Source organism: Panthera leo, chromosome A1, assembly GCF_018350215.1.
Source record: "Panthera leo isolate Ple1 chromosome A1, P.leo_Ple1_pat1.1, whole genome shotgun sequence".
NCBI lineage: Eukaryota > Metazoa > Chordata > Mammalia > Carnivora > Felidae > Panthera > Panthera leo.
The window spans coordinates 155625553-155651547 of record NC_056679.1 but is presented as its reverse complement, the minus strand read 5'-3'; the positions used below and the strand labels follow the sequence as shown (position 1 = coordinate 155651547).

The 25995-nt window shown below is 38.0% G+C and overlaps 2 protein-coding genes across 2 annotated transcripts in view; both read left to right on the top strand.

Moving 5' to 3' along the window:
• FAM172A (family with sequence similarity 172 member A) overlaps positions 1-25995 on the top strand; it is a 389831-nt gene that overhangs the window by 251062 nt on the left and 112774 nt on the right. The window lies entirely within an intron of this gene.
• Positions 8267-12436, top strand: POU5F2 (POU domain class 5, transcription factor 2). Its single transcript, XM_042943445.1, has one exon. The coding sequence runs from the start codon at positions 10340-10342 to the stop codon at positions 11351-11353; it is 1014 nt and encodes a 337-aa protein (XP_042799379.1). The 5' UTR covers positions 8267-10339; the 3' UTR covers positions 11354-12436.

Genomic DNA, 25995 nt, shown 5'->3' with positions numbered 1-25995 from the left:
GGCAAAGAAACATAAACATCATTTTAAGCTTTGTATAGCAAAGATGTCTATAAATGAGACTCTTGTAAGAGACCTTAAATTAAAAATTGCTAATAATCGACTAAATTCAGTATTGGCTTAGAGATTCTTCTAGTTTTAGCAAATACTTGAGGTATGTTTAGAAAGCAAATACAAATTATTTCAGATTTTTACTTTTATTTCCTTTTAATAAATTGGCTTCAAAAAATTTTAGTGTTTCTTCCCATTTTAATTTATGTGGCAAAGTAGCCATACCTTTCCTGCTTAGTTTCCACAAGGAAAATGATTAAGCTTTGAAAAAGAGATGGTTGACTTAAGGCCACAAATACAAGTGATTAAATATAACCAATATTTGGGGCACCTGGGTGGCTCAGTCAGGTAAGCATCTGACTTCAGCTCAGGGCATGATCTCACGGTTCATGAGTTCGAGCCCCATGTTGGGCTGTGCGCTGACAACTCAGAACCCGGAGCCTGCTTTGGATTCTGTGTCTCCCTCTCTCTCTGCCCCTCCTCTGTGCTCTGTCTCCCTCTGTCTCTCAAAAATAAATAAACTTTAAAAAAAAATTTAAAAAATAAACATAACCAATATTTGAGAAACATTAGTGAGAAATGGTGGGAAAGCTACTTGTGGAATTAGATGATATGCAGTTTGAATTTTATAGTGAAAGTACAGTCTTCTATAACCTTTGTAGTTCCAATTTTTGCAGCACCAATATGGAAGAACAGTCTCTCAGAGTTACTTCGTTTTGCTTTTCTTCAGAAATAACATCAAGCATATAAAATCAACGTATGTGGCAAAGCCCAAATTTCAGAAAACCCAAATTTAGTTATTTTTACCAGTTAATAATTTCTAATTAATTAGTTTCCCCTAAGATTAGAGCCTAACTTCCTATCTTTCCACAAACTTGAGTTATTCTTGGTTGTTTTGAGGCAAGAAACTAACTGTAAATATGTGTTCCTTAATTCCATAAAGATTTATTGAGCACTTAATATGTACTAGGCACTAGTCTAGTCTCTAACAGTGTAAAGATTGCTAGATGTACCTCTTGCCCCTCAAGGAGTTTGTGGTCTCCTAGCAAAAAGTCTTCTGTTTATTGCAAAGATTCTTTTTGTTCCTAAATAGAGAGTGTTATTGAAATATATGGAGTGGGGAGGAAAGTTAAGGACATATGGTAAACTCCTTCAGGACCCAAGAGTAATTCTTAGTTCCCTGACATCCTCCTTTATTGACTGGTACCCCACTGCCACGTAAGAGTTAGCGCATCTTCTGAAACTGTCCACCTTCCTTCAATGCTATTGTGAGACCCTGACTTTTTACTTCAGATACCTGTTTCAAATGAATATATTACTTGTCATTTCAAACTCTTTAATGGTAGTAAATCACCACTTATGAGTAAAAGCTTTGGATTTGTCATGACTGTGGGTAGTTTGTATTCTCCCAAATATGTAGGAGAATTAATTGTATAATATGATCAGATGAAGATTTATAATCACACTGCCTATAAAATAGGGATAACACTAGTACCATCTCATCGGGTTATGGTCAGAATTAAGTGAAACCATCCATATAGGACTGTTAAAATTCCTGGCATATAGTTGAGGCTCAGTAAATGTAGTCATTCTTCACTTTGCATGGTCCCAAATACCCAAATTTCAGTTACCATACTTTAGTTAAATAACGCCAAATTCCCCCCCCACACACACACACAAAAAAAAAAAAACAAGGTTCACATTTCAGTTACCCCAATGTATTAACTGTGAATAATTGCATTCAGTACAAATCTCTATGTAAATAACAGAAGCACATCGTGATCAGCAGCCAGTCACATCACTTCTTTCTAATTTTTCACTGGCCACTGCATATCTGTTATTCAGTTTATGCACAGATAGCACTATCTTCCACTTTATAAAAATAGATGGCCAAAAGAGACCTGGCCAACAAAGATGAAAGTGCAGCAAAGAAATGGAATGCAGGAAGTAAAACTGTAAAGTGTTTGTGACGAAAAAGATGAAGATGTCCCGGAGAGAGTGACGCTAGCAAAAAACACTCCACGTGAAATGAATGCTCAGAGGTATTTCACGACATTGGAAGTGCGAAGGATAAAATGCTGGAAGCTGATCCAAACTTAAGAGTATGAAAATTAGCCAAGGCGTAGAAAAGATTTGCTTGAACTCTATCATAAGTTCTATGAGGAGAAGGCAAGCACTGTTCAAACAACTTTGGTAAGTTTTTTACCAAGAAACAGAACATTTTCATTCTCAGTGTTTCTAATGTTTTAAATTCTTTTTAATATTTATTTATTTTTGAGAGAGCGAGACAGAGCACAAGTAGAGGAGGGGACACAGAATCCAAAGCAGGCTCCATCCTCTGCACTGTCAGCACAGAGCCTGATGCGGAGGCCCTAACTCACGTACCGCAAGATCATGACCTAAGCTGAGGTCAGACGCTTAACTGACTGAGCCACCCAGGTGCCTCTGTTTCTAATGTTTTAAATTACAGTGTACTAAATACAGTTGTTTTTACCATTTTTTTTTAATTCCCCTACTCGCTTTTTTCTGGCCACAGGTGGATTTTTATGTTTTGACAAAAAAAAAAAAAAAAAAAAATTTAAGGTCATGGAACAGCCATAGTTTTTCCCATTGATTGTCATGATAACTGTGCATGGTTTCAACTTACATGGTCATTTTTTATAGTCATTTTATACTGTGCAGAGCAAGGACTTCCTATAGTTATTATTATTAGAAATTGGTTTATCTAGCAAGTCAAGTTCTACAGTTTTAGAGAAATTGTTCAGTTTTTCTCAATATTGAGAATTAAAAAATTTGTCATTTCTCTCCTGCTTATATCTTTGTATTTTCTAGACTAAGTCCTGATTCTAGTCATGTCTTTTCACAGCGTTAACTCTTAGAGCCTCCCCATGCATCTTCTATTGAAATACAGTATTTATCCTCAGTTTGCCTGTTCTTTAGTATTCAACCTCATTTCTTCATTGTCCTTAATCTACTAAAATTCCACACTGACGCTTTTCCCTTTCATTCTTCTTGCTAATGTCCTGTTCTTCCACACTCCCTGAAAGACACTTGGTTCTTTAATAAATTGTTTTTCTTTCAGAATGACACCTGCCCTAGAACATATCCCTGTGAGAAACTTCTTTAAATTCATTGGTTTCTTCCTTATGTTTCATCTACATTCCTGTCAATCATAGAAGACAAATGTCTTTCTTGAATTTAAATTATTACAAGAAATTCTGTGTAAGCAAAATGTAAAATTCTAGCTGGAAGTTAACCAAGTTAACACTTGGAAATGATGCCATGATTGGCAACAAAATAAAAATTAAAAATAAATGCTGTGCATTTTCACTATATACCTTTTTATACTTCTGGAGCCATGTGAATGTAGAGTTGGACATTCCAAAAAACCGTTAAATTTTCATTAAATACATAATGATAATTGAAATCTTGCTTTCAGTTCTCCATTCACACATAGCTGCTTTGACATAATTGCTTCCTAGAGTTCTGAGGCTTTCAGAAGGTGAAACCTTCATCTGCCTGATGTTATGTGCACATACCTAGAATGGAGAACAGGCTACTGAGAGCTGCAGTGAACTCTAGAGAAATAAATGTGGGTTTGGGCATGAGTGTTCTGCTCAGAAGAGATGTTGATAGCCTAGTTGGTTCTCTTTAAGACCTTTGGAATCATAGTGAGGTGACTTTGAGGAGGATTCAGGTAATAACTTGACTTACTACCTCACTGTCTGAAACCAGGGACTTTGTCGGGTTTAAAATGCTAAAAGGAGTTTTTAATTTATATATTTAGATAGAGTTACTGTGTTGGAACTTAAAATTTTAAGTCTGGTACTACCTCTTTTCCGTGGTCGTTATTGCATTTCATGTTACTGAATATAAGTGTTCATTTTTCCAGAAAAGATATAAGTGTCTCTGTTAGGTCTGCTTTAGTTCATAGTTTCCTAAGGAGATTCCAGGGAAATTCAGAGACTCCAAATATTGCGATGGTAATGGCACCAAGATCAATTAATTTGGAATTTCTTTAACAAAAAAAAAAAAAAAAAAAAAATACAGTGCCTAAAAGAATTATCTTCTATAAGCAGAAATTCTCCTCTACTTCTCATTTACTTCTCTGAGGCCATGTCACCTCCTGAATTACTGGTTTCATTGGTCATAAGTTGTCATTTCTGTTAGGTGTATTTTACTACTCAATATAATGGAATATTTTTCATTAAACAAGTTGTGTATCTCTTGCTCTACAGTGTAAGGAGAGTACAAATTTGAATGCAGAAGAACAGTGACTAGACTAATCAATGCAAGAACATCCTTAAAGCTTTTCTTGTGTAACAAGGGCAAACTCAGCTAAAAAGTTTGTTTAAATCCCACTTGACATAACAAGAACCTTTACACTTTATCTATCTGTGACTATCTGTGAATATACCTGACTCATCACCAGAGTGCCTTTCAACTCAGCCCTGCTCAGCTCAGTTGCTCTTCCTGCCTTATATAGATAGACATTTAAAATTCTTTGAGGCTTCTGGTGAAGGCTGTAGAGTTTTTATATTTAATATTATTTTATAGCACAGGAAGTTCATAGTTCATGAACACTGCAGCTCTACAAAATATAATGGAAGGATTTTTCCCCATATACGCAAAACCACTTTGTAGCCTCTGGCTATGTGGTTGTTTTACATCTGTGTCATGAACTTTTACTTCTAAGCAGCAATTATATCACAGCAGAGTCATTTTTTTTTAATAACAAAAAGAAGTAACAACAACGAAAAAAAAAGCCCTTCATAATCTGAATCTGAAAGTAAGATAATGAAGAGATTCTATGTCGGTAGTCCTACTACATTCTAGTTTTTCTCTACATATTTTATGAGTAAAGCGTTTGGCAATACTGTTATTCATCAGTAGCTGTCCTTTCGCCCTGTTCTTGTCTTCTACTCTCTCCTGTGCCGAACAGTGCTATTAATCTATTTTACGCATTTATTTCTTTTTTAACATTTTTATTTTTTAACGTTTATTTATTTTTGAGAGACAGAGAGAGAGTACAAGCAGGGGAGGGGCAGAGAGAGAGAGAGAGAGAGAGAGAATCCAAAGCAAACTCCAGGCTCTGAGCTGTCAGCACAGAGCCTAATGCGGGGCTCCCACAAACGGTGAAATCATGGCCTGAGCCAGACGCAAAACTGACTAAGCCACTCAGGTGCCTCACAACTTCAGTATTATTCTGTGCACTTTACCTGCAGGTACACTTATGTCTTAATTGCTTAATTTGTCTTTGATGCCTCACTTTGTCTTAATGCACTTTTTTACTTAAAAATCCACACAAAGGTTTAACGGTTTAATCATTTCCATGTATTTTGAGGTAGTTTTCAATGAACTAAATTGTTGTAATGTGTGGTGTTGACTCTCACTGGAAGTTGCGAGGCATCTTTCCTTACTATCCTCAGTTGCCACAGTTTTCCTGGATGCCTGACTTTACTTCCTAGACCCAGAGAGAAACAAACCTCCAAGTGCCTGGATCTTGTCTCCTACCTTTGCCTTTTGTCCTGCTCCTTGACTAATGTGGTTCTTGGGGACCTACACCTGCCCTTCAGGTGAACAGTACCTTTACACCCTGATGCATGGTCAGTGCTAGGTTATTAGGAAACCTGCCGAGTGGAGGAAACTCTGAAAATAGCACCATCCAATCTGCCTTACCCTCTCTGCCTGACTTGTTCATCATTCTTAGTTCTCCCAGTCTACTCTGTTGATTTAATTACATTCAAAATGTTTGTTTTGGTTTGGTTTTGTTCCTCTGCTAGAGAAATGACGTTTCTCATATATTCTTGAACAAAGCCCTCTCCTCTGTCTGGAGCATGAGCAGCTTTGGGAGAGGTGTTATTTGGAGAGATGAGGAAGCGAAGATCACCTTCCTAGCCAATAAGATAACTGATCAACAGGATAGTGTGAGTGAAAGCCGGATCTCCTTCACATCCAGGTGTCTTTATGCACATACCATACTGAGAACACTGTGGATAGCTCATGCATTAGCACATGCTTTGGCCCATAAGTACAAAAAGAATGGTGTCTATAATGTCCATAGGAGATATCATATCTCCTAGGTGGGGAGGTAAGACATGAAACTCCAGCTAACTTTTAAGGCTGCCGATTTATCTAAGTGGAAATGCAGTAAGTTCGGGGCCAAGGGAGACCACTGTGGTCCCCAGTGTATGGGCAAAACTTCCCAAAGGGATGAAACTTGAAGCAAGCCCTATAAGAATGTTTATTATTAACTTTGCCTCCACAATTTCCTGCTTCTTACCATTAGTGGATCTTGGCAGCCAGTTTTGCTGTCTTAGAATAGAGAATACTTACGGAGAGCCTAATAATACAAATCCTGGTGCTTTGTGCATTTCTGCTTAAAAACCAACTTCTCTTAACTCCCAAGATTCTAATAATAGAAAATGGTTAACTTCTCTTTGAGCAAATGTAGCTGTCCTGTTCTCCTGACAGTTTTTCTTCTTCCCCATTTAGATTATAAATACACAGGAGCCTGGGACCATGTGTTTCTTATCCTTACTTTGTAATTCCCTATGGATAAGACTGGCCCGCTTCGTACATTGTAATCTAATCACTCACTAAGAGGTCTCTGTATTTGTTGAAGGTGATGGATTAGCCTTTCAAGCGCCCCAGCCCAAGCATTGCTGGTTGTCTTGGGCATACCCATCACCTGCCTTCTTCTGATCTCTGTTTTCTCTTCCAACCAAATATGCTCCTGTTTGTTGTTTTTTTCCCCCTGATCACTCCATTTCCTAGCATATTAAATATACTTTTCTGGAGATGTCAAGACTTCCCTTAAGAATATGGGCTTTTATTTGTGGCGGCCCACATGCATTAACGGGAGATAGGCATGTTGGCTGATGAAATCTGCCCAAGTACAGAGAAAGCCTTAATTGAAAGCACCCAAGTTAATTTTGAAGCCCATCAAGTTAATATAGCTTTACTTTTTCATTTAGGAAATGTTTTTAGCTACTATGTTTTCACTCATTTAATATAATCTTTCCTCAAATTTACTTGAATTCACTTTTTTTTCCAATTCACTAAAAATATTTTTCTCCAGCTATTGTTTTTAGACAACTAATGAACCTTTTCTCTGTGGTTCTCTCCTGCAGATGGGCTGGTTTCAATATGTGGGTTTTAATTCATATAATTGCTCTCTCTTATTCCTCTTTGTGATCCACTTTCCATTCTGTTTAGCAGACACTGGTTGCTTTGTAATTTTGAAAAAGGAATAGCATGCGTGTATACCTGGAAAGATAACAGCAAAATTATTCTTAAGTGAAATGTTGTATCTTGTAAACTATTTTTGGTACACTGTCATCTTGAAACCTAACTTAAAGCAAATATGGATGTCTTCTCATCATTAATGCTACACCGATTCATTTCTTTAACATTAAAGAGGTATTGGTTAGCTTCCTCCTCTGTGCCAGATACACTTTCAAGTGGTGAGGATCTAGCATTGAACTAGACAGACAAGGACCTTGCTCTTTACCAGCATACATTCTAGCCGAGGCTACAGTTGAGATGCAGACAACAATCACATACAAAGATGGCAGTTGACTTCCCAACTCTTTTCCCCTTTACCATTGCTTCAAGGTCACATCTATGACCTTGTTACCTGTAGTGTTGTGTTAAATTTAGTCTCACGGTACTACTACCCCCAATCTCGTGTTTAAGGGCCTTGTTCTAGTACAAGAGAGAAAGAATAGAGATGCTCCTGAGAGGGTCAAGTTTCTTGTTGTTACCCTGGAACTAAATGTGCTTTACTCTCAGAATTGTAAAGGTGAGAATTCATTCACTCATTCAGCAAACACTTATTAAACAGTGTATCAGTCAGGGTTCTATTATGTTCCAGGCTTTTATAACACCTACATGCCCTTAAGTACCTCACACTCTAGATGGAGGGTGAGAGACATAAAATAAAAATTACTGATAAATGTTATAATAAAAACATACATATATCAAATAAGGGGAGCACTACAAAAGCAGGAACTAACTCTACACGGGAGTAGGTTTCACCATCAGGTCACTTCTAAACTGCATCTTAAATTTTTTTTAATGTTTTATTTTTTGAGAGACAAAGAGAGACACAGCATGGGCAGGGGAGGGGCAGAGAGAGAAGGAGACACAGAATCCAAAGCAGGCTCCAGGCTCTGAGCTGTCAGCATGGAGCCTGATGCAGGGCTCAAACCCACAAGCACGAGATCATGACTTGAGCCGAAGTTGGACGCTCAACCAACTGAGCCACCCAGGCACCCCACTTCTAAACTACATCTTAAAGGTGGCTGGAAATAGAGCATGCTTCATTTATTCAGGGAATGTTTACTGAGCACCTTCTATGAACCAGGCACAGTTGTAGGCACCATAGACACTGCAGTGAACTGGACAAAGTCCCTGTTCTCTTTGCAGCAGAGAAACCTACAATAAGCATATGACAAATAATTATATATTAGGTAGTGATGCCTATTAATACCACAAAACAAAGCTTTAATAAGGGGAACAGAGAGTGATAATGGTTACTATTTTAGATAGGCTAGTCAGAGAAGGCCTCTAATGAGATGACATTTGAGCAGAATCCTGAATGAATGAGACCAAAAAGCAAAGGGAAGCCATTTCAGACAGAAGGGCCAGCATGAATAAAGGTATAATAGTCGTGAAAAGTGTAACATCTTTAGTGCAAAGTGAGATATTCTCACTGAGCAAGATGAAATGCAAGCAGGGAGAGTGTGGTAGATGAGGCTGGGAAAGAAGGAAGAGAGGGAGGGAGGAAGAAATGGGAAAGGTCAAGAACAGTTTCTGGGTCTAAGCTTGGGTGACTGAGTGGGTGATAAAGCCATTAACCAACTCAGGGACCCCTGGAGGAGAGGCAGTTTTAGGAATGCAAATAATGAGTTTGATTTGGGGCAGTGGGAAATACAGAATTGGATATTAGGAGTCAGGGCTAAAATACAAATTTGGCTCTTATCAGCATGTCATGGAAATTTAAAAAGAAGGAGCAAGAAGAGTAGTCAGCCTTGTCAGATACTGCAGAGAATTTTAATAGGATGAGAATTTTTAAAAGGCCATCAGATTTGACATTTGGAAGGTTGGCAATAACTTCAAGAAGGCCAATTTCAGTAGATGTCGATAGGGCAAAGCCACATCATGGTTCAGTTAGAAAGTGAAAGGGTAAGAGGCTGGGATTGTCCAGCCAAGGTGACTGTCTTCTCCCTTCCCAGAGCTCTTCCTTGGAAGCTTTGAACCTGAGGTCAGATCTTCTCCCACTCCTTCCTTAACTTTCTTCACATAAAGCCTAGTACTGGATGCTTGAGATGGGGACATGATGGAGGGACAAATATTCTCAGATCCTTGGGTCTCTGATGGGAAAGGGGCCAGGGATAGGGGAGCCTGATGTTGGTGAAGCAGGTATTAAAGGGAGCATCTTCAGTGGGAACAGCAGGTCGGGCCTGTTCTGAGACCCGTCTCCAGAGGGGGAGAAAGATGAAACATGTAAGTCTCTGTTGTATGTGGAAACTGGACCAGGAAGCTGAGGTAGGCTGCAGAGCAAAGGCTCTGGGGGGCTGGTGGGGGGAAACATGAAAAATTAGTCAAGAAACTCAGCCCCAGTGAGAGAGTACAATGACAAAGCGTGAGGGCTGGGAGTGGAAGCTGACAGTTAACTGATAGACACTAGAAGAAATTTAGGGAGGAATGCTTAGGTTTCTTAGAGCACAGGAACTAAAGATGTGCAGGGGAGGCTATTGGCAGTGCTTGTGACCACAATGATAGCAGTGAGGGGATGGTTAATGAATTTAGGAATGGTCCCAGAAATACCTGGTATATAGATGTTCAACAAATATTTGTGAAGCCAAAAGGGGTCGTTCCTCCACAGATAATGTGGAGGAAAAGGATTCGATACTGGAGTTCTGAAGAGCTGTTAGAAAATGCCTAGGTTCCCTTCAGGGAGAGGATGGAGGCAGTGACTGAGATCCCAGACCTCTTAAAAGTACAAAGCCAGAGAGAGAGAGACCTATACCACGGAGGGAGTTAGAAGCATAGACCAGAAGCATAGACCAGACTCGTTTAATCCTGCAGACCCAAGGGATTACCGGTAGGTCTACTAGATTTCCTCACCCCTGCGCAAATACACCCCTGGCCTCAGTTTCTCTCACCTGCACCTCCATCTCTGCCCACTAGGGGGCGGTGCTCGAGGGCAAGGCTGGCGGCTGTTCCGAAGCCTCGAGGACCATCAGTTCCTACCAGACTCCCTGCTCCGGTGCCGTCTTACCCCATGGCGGGACCCAGGCCCTCATACGTCTCCCCACTGCCAGGCAGTGGTAGGGGCGGGCCCAGAGGACCGGTGCCGGTGCGGGTTGACACTCCGGTCTGGTTGACCGCCCAGGCGGCTCCGAGCATGCTGATGGTCCAGCCGGGAATCCAGCAGGGGGTCAGCCCAGGCCCTGAGGTGTGGGAGATGCCCCTGGGTCCCCTGCCATACAAATTCCGGGGCGGGATGGCACCCTGCACGCCCGGGGTCGGAGCTGGCAAGGTGGGAGCCTGGTTCCCGAGCCCCTCAGAGGGCACCTTCCCCAGGCCCTACATCGTCCTGCAGTGCATCCCAAGGTTGGCACTGCCAGAGGACGTCTCAGCCATAGAGAAAGAGATGGAGCAGCTGGCCAAGGAGCTGAGGCGAAAGAGAATGGCCCTGGGGTACTCACAGGCCGACGTGGCGTTCGCCGTGGGGGCTCTCTTTGGAAAGGTTCTTAGCCAGACAACCGTCTGCCGCTTTGAGGCCCAGCAGCTCAGCATCGCCAACATGTGGAAGTTGGGACTGCTGATGAAAATGTGGCTGGAGGAAGTGGACACCAAGAACTTTATGGGTGTATGCAAAATAGAGATGATCCTGCAGCAGGCTCGGAAGCGAAGGCAGGAAAGCAGGGAGCGACGCATCGTAAACTATCTGGAGAAACTCTTCTTGCAGTGCCCGAAGCCCACACCCCAGCAAATCAGCCGCATCGCCGGGCAGCTCCGGCTACAGAAGGAACTGGTCCGAGTTTGGTTCTATAATCGGAACAAGATGGGTGGTCAGCCAACCATTGATTTCTCCCCACAGGAGGATGTGGGGGCAGGGGGGTGGCCTCCTTTCCCAGGGGGGCCAGTATGCTTTCCTCTGGCATCAGGGCCCCATTTTGGTTCCCCCTGCTATGAAGAGCCGTATTTTATACACTTCACCCCTTACCCTGCGGAGGGGACCCACCTCTCTGCCCCAGCCACCCCTCTTGGCTACTCCAGGCTTTCAAACTGAGGGGCCCGCCCTTCTGGGCAGAGCTGAACTGGGGAAATGGGTGATGCCTGAGGTTCATTTCAGGGCTGTTAACATTAAGAGCTCCATTAACTGTCTAAAGAGGTTAATACTTAAGGGATGGTTTGGGAGTTTAGGAAATTCAGGGGAGGGAAGTTGAAGTTTATTATTCCATTGTTTTTACCTAGCATTGACTTTAAGGTACATTACGTATATGGTTTAGGATATTTTGTTTCTCTCTCTCTCTCTGTTATTAATTGAAAATTACTTGTGTCTGTTATTCCTTGTGATTATCAGTAAACATAGGATTTTTTTCCTTATAAACACACCATTGGGTGAAAAATTCAAACACAGAAGATTATTTCAGTATACCTTTTTTTTTTTTTTAATCAAAACCAAGCAGAACTTTATGTAAAAATAAACATAGAGTCCAAGATAATAGTAACCTCTGGGGGAAGGTTTGAGGGGTACAGAAAGAGTACACAAAACCTACCCAAGGGAACATGCTGAAATACAAGTGTTTTCTTGTGCTCCTCCCTTTCTTGAAAGATGCTTTTTTTTTTTCCTGCTAATTCACCTTTTCATTTAGAGTGCTCAGTTTCAGGTGGAGGTCTCAATCCAGATCTCCACCTTATGGAATCCCACTGGTTTATCCACAGTCCTGCCCAGGTCATTGTGTTTGGAACCCCTTTCTTACTGAGGTTGGCAAGGTGGACAACACTTGCTCAGCCTCAGCTCCAGCTTACTTCTCTGGTTCTCAGCTCCATTTGGTTTATTACCTGGCTGTTTTCCTTACTTTCCTTTGAACTCAGATATGCATCTTAGAGAATATCTGTGATGGTTGAGTCAACATTCCCTGGTTTTTGTGATGGTATATCTTACACCACTTTTCCAACCTCTCCTACGAAATTGGTCTTTTCTGGTTTTCTCCTTCTACATTGGTAAATTTTGATCATCATATACTAAACAGATATACCTGCATGTGATATTTATTGCTTTCTGATTCCATCACTAAATATTATATATGAGTTTGTCTTCTTAATTACTAATCTGTCAGTTTTTTCTTTCTCCTTTTTTTCCCCTTAATCAGCTCTTACAAAATATTTATCTATAGGTATTTTCAAAGAACAAGTATTTGTAAAAATGTTTATCTTATTTACTGCTGTTCTTATTTTATTTTATAATTAATTAACTTTTAGCTTTTATTTCTATTAATTGCTTTTTTCTAGTTTTCTCTGATTTCTCCCGATGTATATTTTTCTCTTGTCAGTGTTTGAAGATAAAACACTGATGATACATAGAGGTTTGTGAAGATAGAGACAAACTTTAGATTCAACAGATGACTCATCACTTATTCTTGGACTCTCCCAGTAAAAGTCACAGAGCACCAGTCTCATTTCTTCCTTTTCCCAGACAGCCCTTCTGGACAACCTTGAAAGGGAGATGTTTCTGCAGAGGGCCAGGTAGTATTTAATGCTGGGATGAACAACTGTGGTTGTGTCAACATTCAGCTCCTAAAAGATATGAGGAGGCTCTCTCTCACCCAGGCTGCTTCTTGAATTCTGTAGCCCCTGCATATTTGGAGAATTGGTAATGGGCTTTTGATCTCGGGAACAGCTCCAAGGACCTGCCTCAGCACCTGCACAGCTGCGTCTTGCACACAACTGCTGCACCTCTGGTTAGGCAAGCACCACGTTGTGTCATTGATCAGCCTTCACATAACTTAAAATGCGATTTTTCCATCACTGGTCCTCTTGACTTGACTATGTAAAGAGAAAAGGCTGGACCTTAGGGAAACTTTGATCTTTAAAGGATTTCAGGTTTTTCAAAGATTTAAGATTATGGGTAGAAACCTTAATAATAAAACCCCCCAAAACTGAGAATTGAATTGCCCTTAGAATTGGGAGAAAACCAACAATGTGGTGTCAGTGCTGAACAGTATCAAATATACAGAGATCAAAGTAACATAAAATCAAGTCAGATATACCATGTCGCTAGCAAAGGTGTCAGTGATACTAGAGTGAAAACATTTTCAGTGGAATGGTCGGCAGAGGCAAAAGTCAAACAGTAGTCCAGAGTCTCCGTATTTACCAAATTTCCCCTAATGTCAATTAAAAACACGAATTCCAGCCACTCAATAAGATCTTCACCATCATTCCGAAATATTTCTTTTATCAAATGTTTCCTTTATCTCATGTTTTCTTTAGACAAGGCAAGTATTCTTAACCTGAAGACGTCGAACCCCTTTACAGTACAGGCAGAATAGTGTGTTTGTACATGTGTGCATCTTTAAAGATGGTGATGATAGCTTTTATCACATTCTCAAAGGAGATGTAGCTCTTTGTAGATCTACGGTTTCAGAATTTTAGAAATACATTCCCTTTGGCCACCTTACTCTCAAGAGTTTTCCCTTGACCCAATACCAGTCTAACAGGTAATTCCTGGTTTTCTTTGAATCTGTATATTCTGGATATCCCTAGCTCAGCGTAGAATAGAGGACCTGAACCACTTCTTACATAAGTCTTTCAAATTCAGCCAAATACTCTATTAATTATTGCCTTTATTGTTCTTATACTTTCAGCAGTCTTTGACACTTTAATGAGTTTCCTATCATAAAGAACAATTTCTCTTGTTCCTAGAATCTTTCCTATCTATTGTCTAAGAAAACTTGAAGTGTTAAGATATGCTCCCTTATTCCAAAACATTATTCTTGAAATATCATCTAAATGTTTTCTATAATTTCATATTTTTCAAGTATACATACTATACATCTTTGCCTGTTATACTAAAACTACATCAGGAGATTTATTTTTCATTGTAGCCACTTCTGTTTATAGCTTTCTTCTAGAAATCGTCTTGCTTACTAAACAGTATTCGTTTCCTTGGCAGAATCTATTTTTTTTTAGGGTACAAAATTGTATTATCTATGTAAAACAATGTTTTGAAAGTGAAAACTACAATGCCCTCCAATAAAATCCTAGTGGAATATGAGAGTATTTCTTGACAAGATGGTTGTAAATGGAAAGAATAAAACTTAGGAAAATAAAATTTTGAAGAAGAGAGTCAGGGTGTCCTTGTCCTACCAAATATTATGAAACTACAATAAACAGTATGGTGGTGGTTACAGACAAAACTAACAAACAATTATTTGACTATTCCATTTTGTGGGAGTGTGAATTGAGGCAACCTTCATGAAAGGCTATTGGATAATTCATATGGGAAGTTTTAAAATGTGATTTTTCTTTGGACAATCATTTCAACTTTAATGAATTTTTATAAGAAAAAATTGTATGTGCATGCAAAAATTTAATGATGAGGGTGGTCATTAAAGCATTTTTTTAGCACCAAAAAGTTAGAAACACCCTAAATGTTCAACAAAGGCTAAGTAAATCAAAAGGACCACCATATATGTTAAAAATTGTATTATAGAGTTACAGTTTTCACAAAATTCAGAATAGATTGTTGAGTGAGGCAAAACAGTTTATTAAGCTTTATGATACTTTTTATTTTTTAAGGAAAAGGTGTGTTACATATAGAAATCTATACATTAACTATCGGTGATTTTATAAAATTGTTCTGCTATATGTATTATACATAAAAATATTTAAGAAACATTTCTAAAGGAAGGTGCTAGGAAATCTAGGGTTCCTAAAAGTATTCATTCTTTCCAGTCTTTTTTTATCTATAAAATGGTAATTTTTAATTATAAGGCAATTTTATTTCAAAATATTAAATTTGGCCTTTTCATTTTTAGTCAGATCTGTAGTTTCTTTAAAAAGAAAGGCAGTTCTCTAAACGGAGGAGTATTGGGATATATCAGAGACACATTGCTAAAAATTAGTTTTTTCCTTTAAATCAGATGCCCATTAATGTTAAAGAGCTGTAGTATAGCTTAGTGAGTGAAGACACCTGCCATATGTCTGTTTTCCTGCACAACATGGTAATTTACAATTACAATCAGTGTGTTTATATACCTCAGTGGTGTTAACCCATATTTAGAATATAATATAAGCCCAAATCATCTTCATGTTTCTGAATGTTTACTTTTCAATTTTAAAAACCATTTCAAAGTATCAAAATCCTGTTTTTATCACAGTAGAATCCTCCTTGCTTGTCGTATTTGAAGAAACCAAATGAATATAAATAAGATCCATAGACTTCTAGGTTTGAAGGCAGGGTCAGTTCCAGTGATTACAGCCCCAGCCAGGTGAAAGCTGAACTGTCATGAAATGAATCTACCCCTATACCCAGTAAAATCCTTAACGCAAAGCATTAGCATAATCACAGTTACACCAGTGAATAGAAACGTTACCAGACCATCTTGAAGAGACTGTGTTGTTTACCGGGGCTATCTTCAGAAAACAGTGCAGCACATCAGTGTGTTGGGCTGCTGCCCTGCCACCTCACTTTTAGCTCGGAACCCTGCTGTGAATTCTGCTACAGACAAAATTAGCTACTTTGGCATTGAACTTGGGCTTTTTAGACTTTCATCCCCCAGTTTCCAACTAAATGATGAAGTACCAACCAACTTCACTTATTACTGTTGACTCTGCTACTGACTGCCTGCCAAAGACTAGGGTTGGAAAAGGAAGAATTGAGGCCTTCCTGAGAATTCACTACATTTTGGATTCAATATTCGTTTCTAAAACTGTACAACCTGTTATATCTCTTCTTTTTCTCCAAAAGAGTAACTGCATTGTTTAATAATTAGTCTTCTTCTTTCCCCCAGGATGTATGGTGTAGAACTCCTTTTAGTTGTTGGTGCAATGGCCAGGGCAGTGTATAAGATGCTTTAAGTTGATTTATTATCTTAAAATGGATGATTATGTTCCTAGAACAGCTGTAAAACTTTGACTATTATTGACTGAGTAGTGGGCAAATCTTAATATATACCTTTTTGTTAAAGGAGAGTTTGGTTCAGTATACCATGTCTTAGTTTGCCAGGGCTGCCGTAACAAGTACTCCAGCTTGGGGAGCTTAAAGAACAGAAATTTATTTTTTCACGGTTTGGAGTCTAGAAGGCTGTGATCAAGATGTGAGCAAGGTTGGTTCCTTCTGAGGGCTATGAGAGAAGGATCTGTATCAGGCTTGTAGAGGCCCGCCTTCACCCTGTGTCTTCACATTATCTTCCTTGTGTAGCTACCTGTGTCCCAATTTCCTCCTCTTATAAAGACTCCAATCATTGGATTATGCACTTGGATTATGCATTGGATTAAGACCTCATTTTAACTTAATTATCTCGGTAAATATCTCCAAATAAAGTCTAGGGTACTGGGAGTTAGGACTTCAATGTATGAATGTTTGTGGGGAAACAATTCAGCTCATAGCACCAGCCCAATTAAAATTTCAACTAGATTTAATTATTTGCTTCTGTATTCATTCAGCAAATATTAATTGAATGCCCTATATAATAAGTAGTGTCCTAGGTGCTAAGATGCAATGGTGACCAAAAATAGGCCCATCGTAACCCTCAAGGAGCTTAAAGTATGGTTAGGCTTGGACGTTAAGCAAATAAACATGTGATTGCAACTTGTAATAAATACCATGGGGTTATCAGATATTGGGGGAAGGTCTTCATTTAGATTTTATTTATAGTCTTTTTATAATATGTATTGTCTCTGATAACACCAGTGTTAACAAATATTCTAAACCAGAGGGACCTACCTGCAGTGGGAGTGTGGACCTATAACCAAGCCATAGTTAGGGACACAGGCATTCCCAGATTAAAATCCCAGCTCAGTAACCTACAGTCTCTAAGTGAGTTATTTCTTTCAGCTCCTTTTTCTCATGTGTAAAATATGTCTAGCAATCCACAGGGTGAGAGATTTGATAAAAGCATAAAATAGGGTAATATAGAAAGAACCCCCTAGGACTTCCCTTTAATACAGTAGGCACTCAATAATTTTTCCCTCCATTGTGTTTCCACTCTACTTGTCTGTGCTTTATTTATAGCTCATAAGTCATTCCTTTGCATCCCTAGGAACTTTCACATAGTGGGTGCTCAACAATTAATAGCCAAAAGTGAATAAATGAGAAAACAGAAAAAGTAGAAACAGTAGTCTCAGTTGCCAGAAACCTTACTATCTGATATTAGGAAACAACTTTCAAAATTGTAGTAACTGGAAAATAGTCATAAAGTCCATTTCCTCAGTTCTCAAATGACAACTAGGTAAAGGAACAGATGATAGTTTTGACTTGAAGGGTATAGATGAAGGCTTTTTGAAAACCCATACAGTGTTAAGTCACTGAAAGGAATGGTCTCTGAACTCGTTTCTAGCCTGTAATAATTGTATGAATCTCCACAAATAAGAACAAAACAATGCACCACAGACTGAATATGGGAGCTAGGGGACAGACTCTAGGAATGGACCGAATAGGGTGACACTGATCTTCCTACTATGATTCCCATTTAACCTCTCTATTCTGATATACTGTGGCTCTTCCAAATGTAGCCCAATCCTGCCTTTATACATACTATAAAATGTTCACACCCTCTAGCTTTTTGGTTCAAAACCTACTGTATTCATTTGCTAGGGCTGCCATAACAAAGCACCACAAACTGGGTGGCTTAAAGAACAGAAATGTATTGTCTCACAGTTCTAAAGATCCAAAGTCCAAGATGAAGGTGGGGGCAGGATTGGTTCTTTCTGAGGGCTGTGAGGGAAAATCTGTTTCAGACCTCTCTCCTCAGCTTGTATGTGGCCATCTTCTGTTTCTTGTCTCTTTATAACATCTTCCCTCTGTGCATGTCTCTGTGTCCAATTTTCCTGTTTTTATAAGGACACCAGTCAGATGGGATTAGGGCCCACCCTAATAATGTCATTTAATTTAATCACCTCTGTAAAGGCCCTGTCTTCAAATAAGGTCACATTCCGAGATACTGGGGTTAAGACTTCAAAATACACATTTCAACAGGACACAATTCAACCCATAACACCCACCACTCCTGATATAGAGAAAATGTAAGTGTGAGATGTGGGGGAGGTATAGGAAGGCAAAGAGACTTGTTTATTTTTTTCTACAAAAGAGTTAAATAAGAGGTGGCGTGATAGAAAGGAAAGAATATTACCCATAGAGTCAAACTGCTTCGGATCTGCATCCTGTCTCCAGGCCATTCACATAGACGGATCACCACTCTAAGGGAACATTTCAGAAAAATAACATTTCTTCCATCCCAACCAATAACTTTATGGGCTAAAGAATTACAGTAGCTATTTACTTGTATCTATTTTGGGAACAGAACAATTGAAATCTCCTCAGTGAGTTTGAGCAATATTATCTTAGGAAGAAAATTTTGGATATTTTCTGTTCCAGTGCTGGTTGGGTTGCAAGAAAGGAAAAGAAAGAAAGAGAGACAGAGAGGGAGAGAAAGAGAAAAGAAAAGAAAAGAGAAGAAAAAAGAAAGGAAACAAGAAGGGAGGAAGGGAAGAAAGAGAGAAGGGAGAGAGGAGGGAGGGAGGGAGGGAGGGAGGGAGGGAGGAAGGAAGGAAGGAAGAGAAAATTTTGGATATTTTGATAAAGATGATTCTCACTCTCTCCAGAAAAATTGATATGTGAACCTATTGAGAAAGCCCTGTCACTTTCCACTAAGCATTGCCAGCCACTAATTTCATCAAGCTAATGTAACAGGACAGTCAAGTGACTTGCCTTTAATTTGTTATGATTGTGTTATATTGATGAAAAGCAGAGCTAAAACAGCTGATAGCAAGTGTTTAGACACTGATTGTTTTAAGACTACTGCTAAATCTAAGTAGACACCGAGTAAGTTTTCTCAGTACAGGAAGTGTAAATCATTCTCTCTGTAATAGTAACTCATTAAGTACATGCAAATACTGTAGATTATTACCTCATTTCACACATATTTTTATTGCTCTTGTCTGTCTGTAAATATGTATTACCTTTGAGATTTAAACTAAAGAGAAGTGGGAAAAGACTTACCATACAGGAATTTATTGTGTTCTTTTCTCTCCTGAAGAAGCAATCACACCAACACCATAGGTAGAAAAGAACATTTTGCTGTTTCTGTGTCACATCATTAAAGTAGTTAATCTAAAGCCATAAATTTTTGTCTTCTGGGCCAAGAAATTTTAAGCAAAATACTAACAGAAATGTTATGGTTTTAAATGAGAAGTGAAAGAATCTTTATCCTTTTTATTTGAGTTTCCAGAAATGGCACCCTCCATAAAAAATTATATCATTTTTATTTTTAAACTGAGTTTCTTGCATTAGTCAGTAAACAATTTATTTGGTGAACATTCTCTGTGCACATATATACACCATGTGAACATTTAGGAAACAGAAGGTACTTGAATTTGTGAGATTTAAATATTTTCTCACAGTTGATCCAGTGATACTGCAGTTGAAATAAAACCACATATAAATGAAATACCACTTTCTACTAAAAAGCTAGTATAGATTTTCTATCATTGTTTTAATGAGGACAATAATGATTCCATGTATTCTATGGAATATCTCATAAATCTTTAGCGTGTTTATCTCCATGTACATTCTAAGATTCACCCATAAAACTCCACCTGCCCCAATCACAAATACGCATGTATAATTACATGATCTGACTACATGTATTTTTATATTCTTGCAAATATTATTAAATTTATAGAGCGATGATTTCATTTCTCACTGTTCTGAAAACATGTGCACATATATACTGATATTCATATAAATATAGTATATGAAATACGAGCTACATAGATCAAAAGTAATGCACCATAACAAGGCAAGCGAAAGGCGAACACTGAGGATGGCAGCTGTTCACCATCTTCCAGACATCCTTGCTGTAGCCCACAGATCAACTCCTGCTCTTCCTCCAGGTTCCACATTCTTACATTCCCATAAGCCATTGCATTATACTTCTGTACTTCCTCAGTGACTGAGTATCTACTAAGCACCTATTAGGGGCTAAGCACTGAAGACTCAGAATTAGACAAGGAACATATAGGCTAGATTGAGTAAAGAAGTGAGAAAATCAAAAATCACCTCAACAGGTGGCCCATATTAGAGGAATGGGCAAATGAGCAGCACAGAGAAAGGAGCACATAACTCACTGAGGGATATCCAGGAACGTTATTAAGAGCCAGGACAACCTGAACTAAGACTTCACGGGTAACTAGGAGTTGTTAAGTGGAGAGTATGAGAACCAGGAGAAAAGACCAAAAGTCAGGAATGAAAGGAAAAGTGAAAAGAGTTTTTTTTGACAAAAAATCTAGGCTATGATTAGTTACTGCAATTCAGAGTTAAATGTAGTGGTTAAAATCCTGGCAGCCATAGCAAAAAAGTTACATAGGTCTCAGTACTTATGTACCTTAGTCTCAGTTGAAGCTAATTACATGAATCTTCCAGAATGTATTAGGAAAAATATTTTATTTTTATTTTTATTATTATTCCAGTATAGTTACCATACAGAATTATATTAGTTTCAGGTGTACAATATAGTGATTCACCGATTCTATGTATTACTCAGTGCTCATCAAGATGAGTATTCTCTTAATCCCCTTCACCTTATTTCATCCATCTCCCCACCGCCCTTCCCCTCTGGTAATCCATCAGTTCTGTATTTTTGTATCCTTTGGGTAAGTACCTAATAGTGCAATTGCTGGATCATAGGGTAGTTCTATTTTTAACTTTTTGAACAACCTCCATACTGTTTGCCAGAGTAGCTACACCAGTTTGCATTCCCACCAACAGTGTGAGAGGGTTCCCCTTTCTCCACATCTTCACCAACGTCTGCTGTTAACCAAGTTGTTCATTTTAGCCATTCTGACAAGTGTGAGATGGTATCTCACTGTAGTTTTGATTTGTATTTCCCTGATGATGAGTGATGTTAAACATCTTTTCATGTGTCTGTTAGCCATCTGGATATCTTCTTTGGAGAAATGTCTGTTCATGTTTTCTGCCCATTTCTTCACTGGATTATTTGTTTTTTGGGTGTTGAGTTTGAGAAGTTCTTTATAGATTTGGGATACTAACTCTTCATCAGATGTGTCATTTGCAAATATCTTCTACCATTCCATTGGCTGCCTTTTAGTTATGTTGATTGTTTCCTTTGCTGTGCAGAAGCCTTTTATCTTGATGAGATCCCAATAGTTCATGTTTGCTGTTGTTTCCCTTGCCTCTGAGACATGTCTAGTAAGAAGTTGCTGTGGCTGAGATCAAAGAGGTTGCTGCCTGTATTGTCCTCTAGGATTTGACAGTTTCATGTCTCACATTTAGGTCTTTCATCCATTTTGAATTTATTTTTGTGTATGGTGTAAGACATTGGCCTTGTTTCATTCTTCTGCATGCTGCTGTCCAGTTTTCCCAGTACCATTTGTTCAAGAGACTTTTTTCCCAATGGATATTCTTTCCTGGTATTTTGACAGGGATTGCATTAAATGCATAGATTGCTTTGGGTAGTGTAAACATTTTAACAATATTTGTTTTCGAATCCATGAGCATGGAATGTTTTTCCATTTTTTGTATCATCTTTAATTTCTTCCATAAGTGTTCTATAATTTTTAAAGTACAGATCTTTTATATCTTTGGTTAAGTGTACTCCTAAGTATCTTATAGTTTTGGGTGCAGTTGTAAATGGAATTGATTCTTTGATTTCTCTTTCTGTTGGTTCATTATTGATGTATAGAAATGCAACAGATTTCTGTATGTTGATTTTATATCCTGCGACTTTACTGAATTCGTGTATCAGTTCTAGCAATTTTTTGGTGGAGTCTTTTGGGTTTTCTACATAGAGTATCCTGTCTGCAAATAATTTATCTGCAAATAATGAAAGTTTGATTTCTTCCTTGCCAGTTTGTATGCCTTTTATTTCTTTTTGTTGCCTGATTGCTGAGGCTAGAACTTCCAATAGTATGTTAAATAACAATGGTGAGACTGGGCATCCCTGTCATGTTCCTGACCGTAGAGAAAAAGCTCTCTGTCTTTCCCCCTTAAGCATAATATTAGCTGTGGGTCTTTCATGTATGGCCTCTATGATGTTGAGGTATGTTCCATCTATCCTACTGCTGTACTTTCTCAAATGTTTTTTCTGCATCTATTGAAAGATCATATGATTCTTAGCCTTTCTTTTATTAATGTGGTGTATCACTTTGACTGACGTGCAACTATTGAACCACTCTTGCAGTCCAGTAATAAGTCCTACTTGATTGTTGAATGATTCTTTTAATGTACTATTAGATTCCATTTGCCAGTATTTTATTGAGAATTTTTGCATCCATGTTCATCAACGATATGGGCCTATAATTCTCTTTTTTAATGTGGTCTTTGTCTTTTTGGAATCAAAATAATTCTGGTCCTGTAGAATGAGTTTGGAAGTTTTCCTTCAATTTCTGTTTTTTGAAACAGCTTGAGAAAAATAGGTATTATCTCTTCTTTAAATGTTTGATAGAATTCCCCTTGGAAGCCATCGGGCCCTGGACTTTTGTTTTTTGGGAGATTTTTTGATTACTGATTCAATTTCTTTGCTGGTTATGGGTCTGTTCAAATTTTCTATTTCTTCCTGTTTCAGCACAGGAAGTTGATAGTTTATATGTTTCCAGGAGTTTATTCATGTCTTCCATATTGCCCAATTTGTTGGTGTATAATTTTCATAATATTCTCTTACAATTGTATTTCTGTGTTGTTGATCTCTCCTCTGTCATTTGAGATTTTATTGATTTGGGGTCCTTTTTGGTAAGTCTTGCTAGGGGGTTATCAATTTTATTAATTCCTTCAAAGAATCAGCTCCTAATTTCATTGATCTGTTCTACTGTTTTGTTTGTTTGTTTCTATATTATTTATTTCTGCTCCAATATTTATTATTCCCCTTCTTCTGTCTATTGGCCTTAGGCTTTATTTGTTGTTCTTTTTCTAGTTCCTTTATGTGTAAGGTTAGGTTGTGTATTAGAGATTTTTCTTGCTTCTTGAAGTAGACCTGTATTACTATATACTTCCCTCTTATGACCAGTATTGCTGCATCCCAAAGGTTTTAGACTGTTGTTTTTCATTTTCATTTGTTTCTATGTATTTTTCTATTTCTTCTTTAATTTCCTGGTTAACCCATTTATTCTTTAGCAGGATATTCTTTAACCTCCATGTATTTATGGTATTTCCAATTTTTTTCCTGTAGTTGACTTCAACTTTCCTAATGTTGTCTTCAGAAAGCATGCATGTATACCACTTCTCTATCCATCCATCAATGGTCACTTGGCACTGCTTCCATAATTTGGCAATTGTAAATAATGCTGCAATAAACATAGAGATACATGTATCCTTTTGAATTCGTGTTTTCATATTCTGTGGCTCAATACTCAGTAGTGGAATTACTGGATCATATGGTAATTCTACGTTTAATTTTTTGAGGAACTTCCACACTGTCTTCCAGATTGGCTGCACCAGTTTCCCACCAACAGCACACAAGGGATCCTTTGTCTACACATCCTCGCCAGCATTTGTTCCTTGTGTTTTTGAGTTTAGCCTTTTTGACAGGTGTGAAGTAATATCCCATTGTGGTTTTGATTTGCATTTCCCTGATGAGTGACATTGAGCATCTTTTCATGTGTCTGTTAGCAATCTGTATGTCTTTTGTGGAGAAATGTCTGGTCATGTCTTCTGCCCATTTTTTAATTGGATTATTTGGTTTTTGGATGTTGAGGTTTATAAGTTCTTTATATATCTTGGATAACTAACCCTTTATCAAATATGTCATTTACAAATATCTTCTCCCATTCAGCAAGTTGTCTTAGTTTTGTCAATAGTTTCCTTTTCTGTGCAGAAGCATTTAATTCTGATATCACATTTAGTTTCTAAATCCATTTTGAGCTTATTTTTGTGTGTGGTGAAAGAAAGTGGCCCAGTTTCATTCTTTTGCATGTAGTTGTCCAGTCCCAACACCATTTGTTGAAGAGACTTTTTCTCATTGCATATTCCTGCCTCTTCTGTCGAAGATTATTTTACCATATAATCATGGTTTTGTTTCTGGGCTTTCTATACTATTCCATTAATCTATGTGTCCTTTTTTGTGCTCATACCATACTGTTTTGATTTCTACAGCTTTGTGGTGTAACCTGAAACCTGGAATTGTGAGACCTCCAGTGTTATTTTCCTTTTTCAAGATTTCTTTGGCTATTTGAGATCTTTGGTGGTTCCATATAAATTTTAGGATTGTTTGTTCTGGTTCTGTGAAAAAAAAATTGTTGGTGTTTTGATAGGGATTGCATGAAATTTGTAGATTTTTTTGGATAGTATGGACATTTTGACAATATTCGTTATTCCTATCCATGAGCATGGAATATTTTTCCACGAGAAATATTTTCTTAACATTAAATGTAAAGATTAACATATCATTCCTCAGGTGACAGTGAGCAACACAATAGATAATTTCTTTAATTATATTATTTTTGTTGATATTGTTAGTTAAGAAAAAAAAAGTTATTCTTCATGTGGCTGGTTTTTATATTGACTGATGACAAATAGCCTAAGCCTTAATACTAAGATTTGAGGTTTTTAAGGCCTTCCTTCTGAGAACTAGAATAGTTTAGTATAGTATTGATATAAAGCTTCCTGATGGTTTGCCTTGACACTACTGATTAGCAAATCTACAGAAATTAATAGTCAGCAGATCTGCTGGCCTGTTGTTCTCTAGAGTCAATTGCCGCCACGAGGCTTTTGATAAAAAAAGCTATTTCCTTTAAGCTTATTATGATATTATAAATACTGAGAAGGTTTCGGTTATTGAAAAAAACTATAAGGCACCAAAGGAAATGTGTTACGTAGTAGTAGCCTAGTTTCCTTTGTTTGCAAAAATACATTTGATTAGAAACTCAAGTTGACTGTCATGGAACAGTTCTACTGTCTCTGCCCATGACACTAGAGATTGAATAGGTGTCTAAATTTGTGTACCATATAATTTAACTATGAAAAAGAATTAATCCATCTGTGTTTAATTCTCATGTAAAATAAAAATGACTGCTATAACATACTCCTGTAAAGTCATTCTTAGAACGCCCTGAAAAAAAAATCCTCACAAAAATCATTGCAAAGTACTTAGGAAGCCATAAAGAACAATGCAGTGCTTCATAATGCTCTTTTTTGTAAAAAACAAACAAGCAAACAAACTTTAAATAAGTCTAATGTTGCTTCCATCCATAAATACTGAAATGCTTTCACATATAGTAATTCTAATAAAACTACCTAAAATGAGTCCTTAGTATCAACGTAGAATTTGAAGACTGAATATTTTTCCCAAATCAAGCAAACTCACCAGTTTCAGAGCCATCAATAAACACATGTGTCTTGACATCCATGCTTTGTCTTTAAATACCAAGTGATACTTTTTTTTTTAATTCAAATTAGTTAACATACAGTGTAGTCTTGGCTTTAGGAGTAGAACCCAGTGATTCATCTCTTGCATATGATAACCAGTGCTCATCCCAACCAGTGCCCTTCTTAATGCTGATCACCTATTTAACCTACCCTCCACCCAGCTCTCCTCCAGCAGCCCTCAGTTTGTTCTCTATTTAAGAGTCTCTTATGGTTTACCTCCTTCTTTCTTTTTATCTTATTTTTCCTTCTCTTCCCCATGTTCATCTGTTGAGTTTCTCAAATTTCACATATGAGTGAAATCATATGATACCTATCTTTCTCTGACTGAC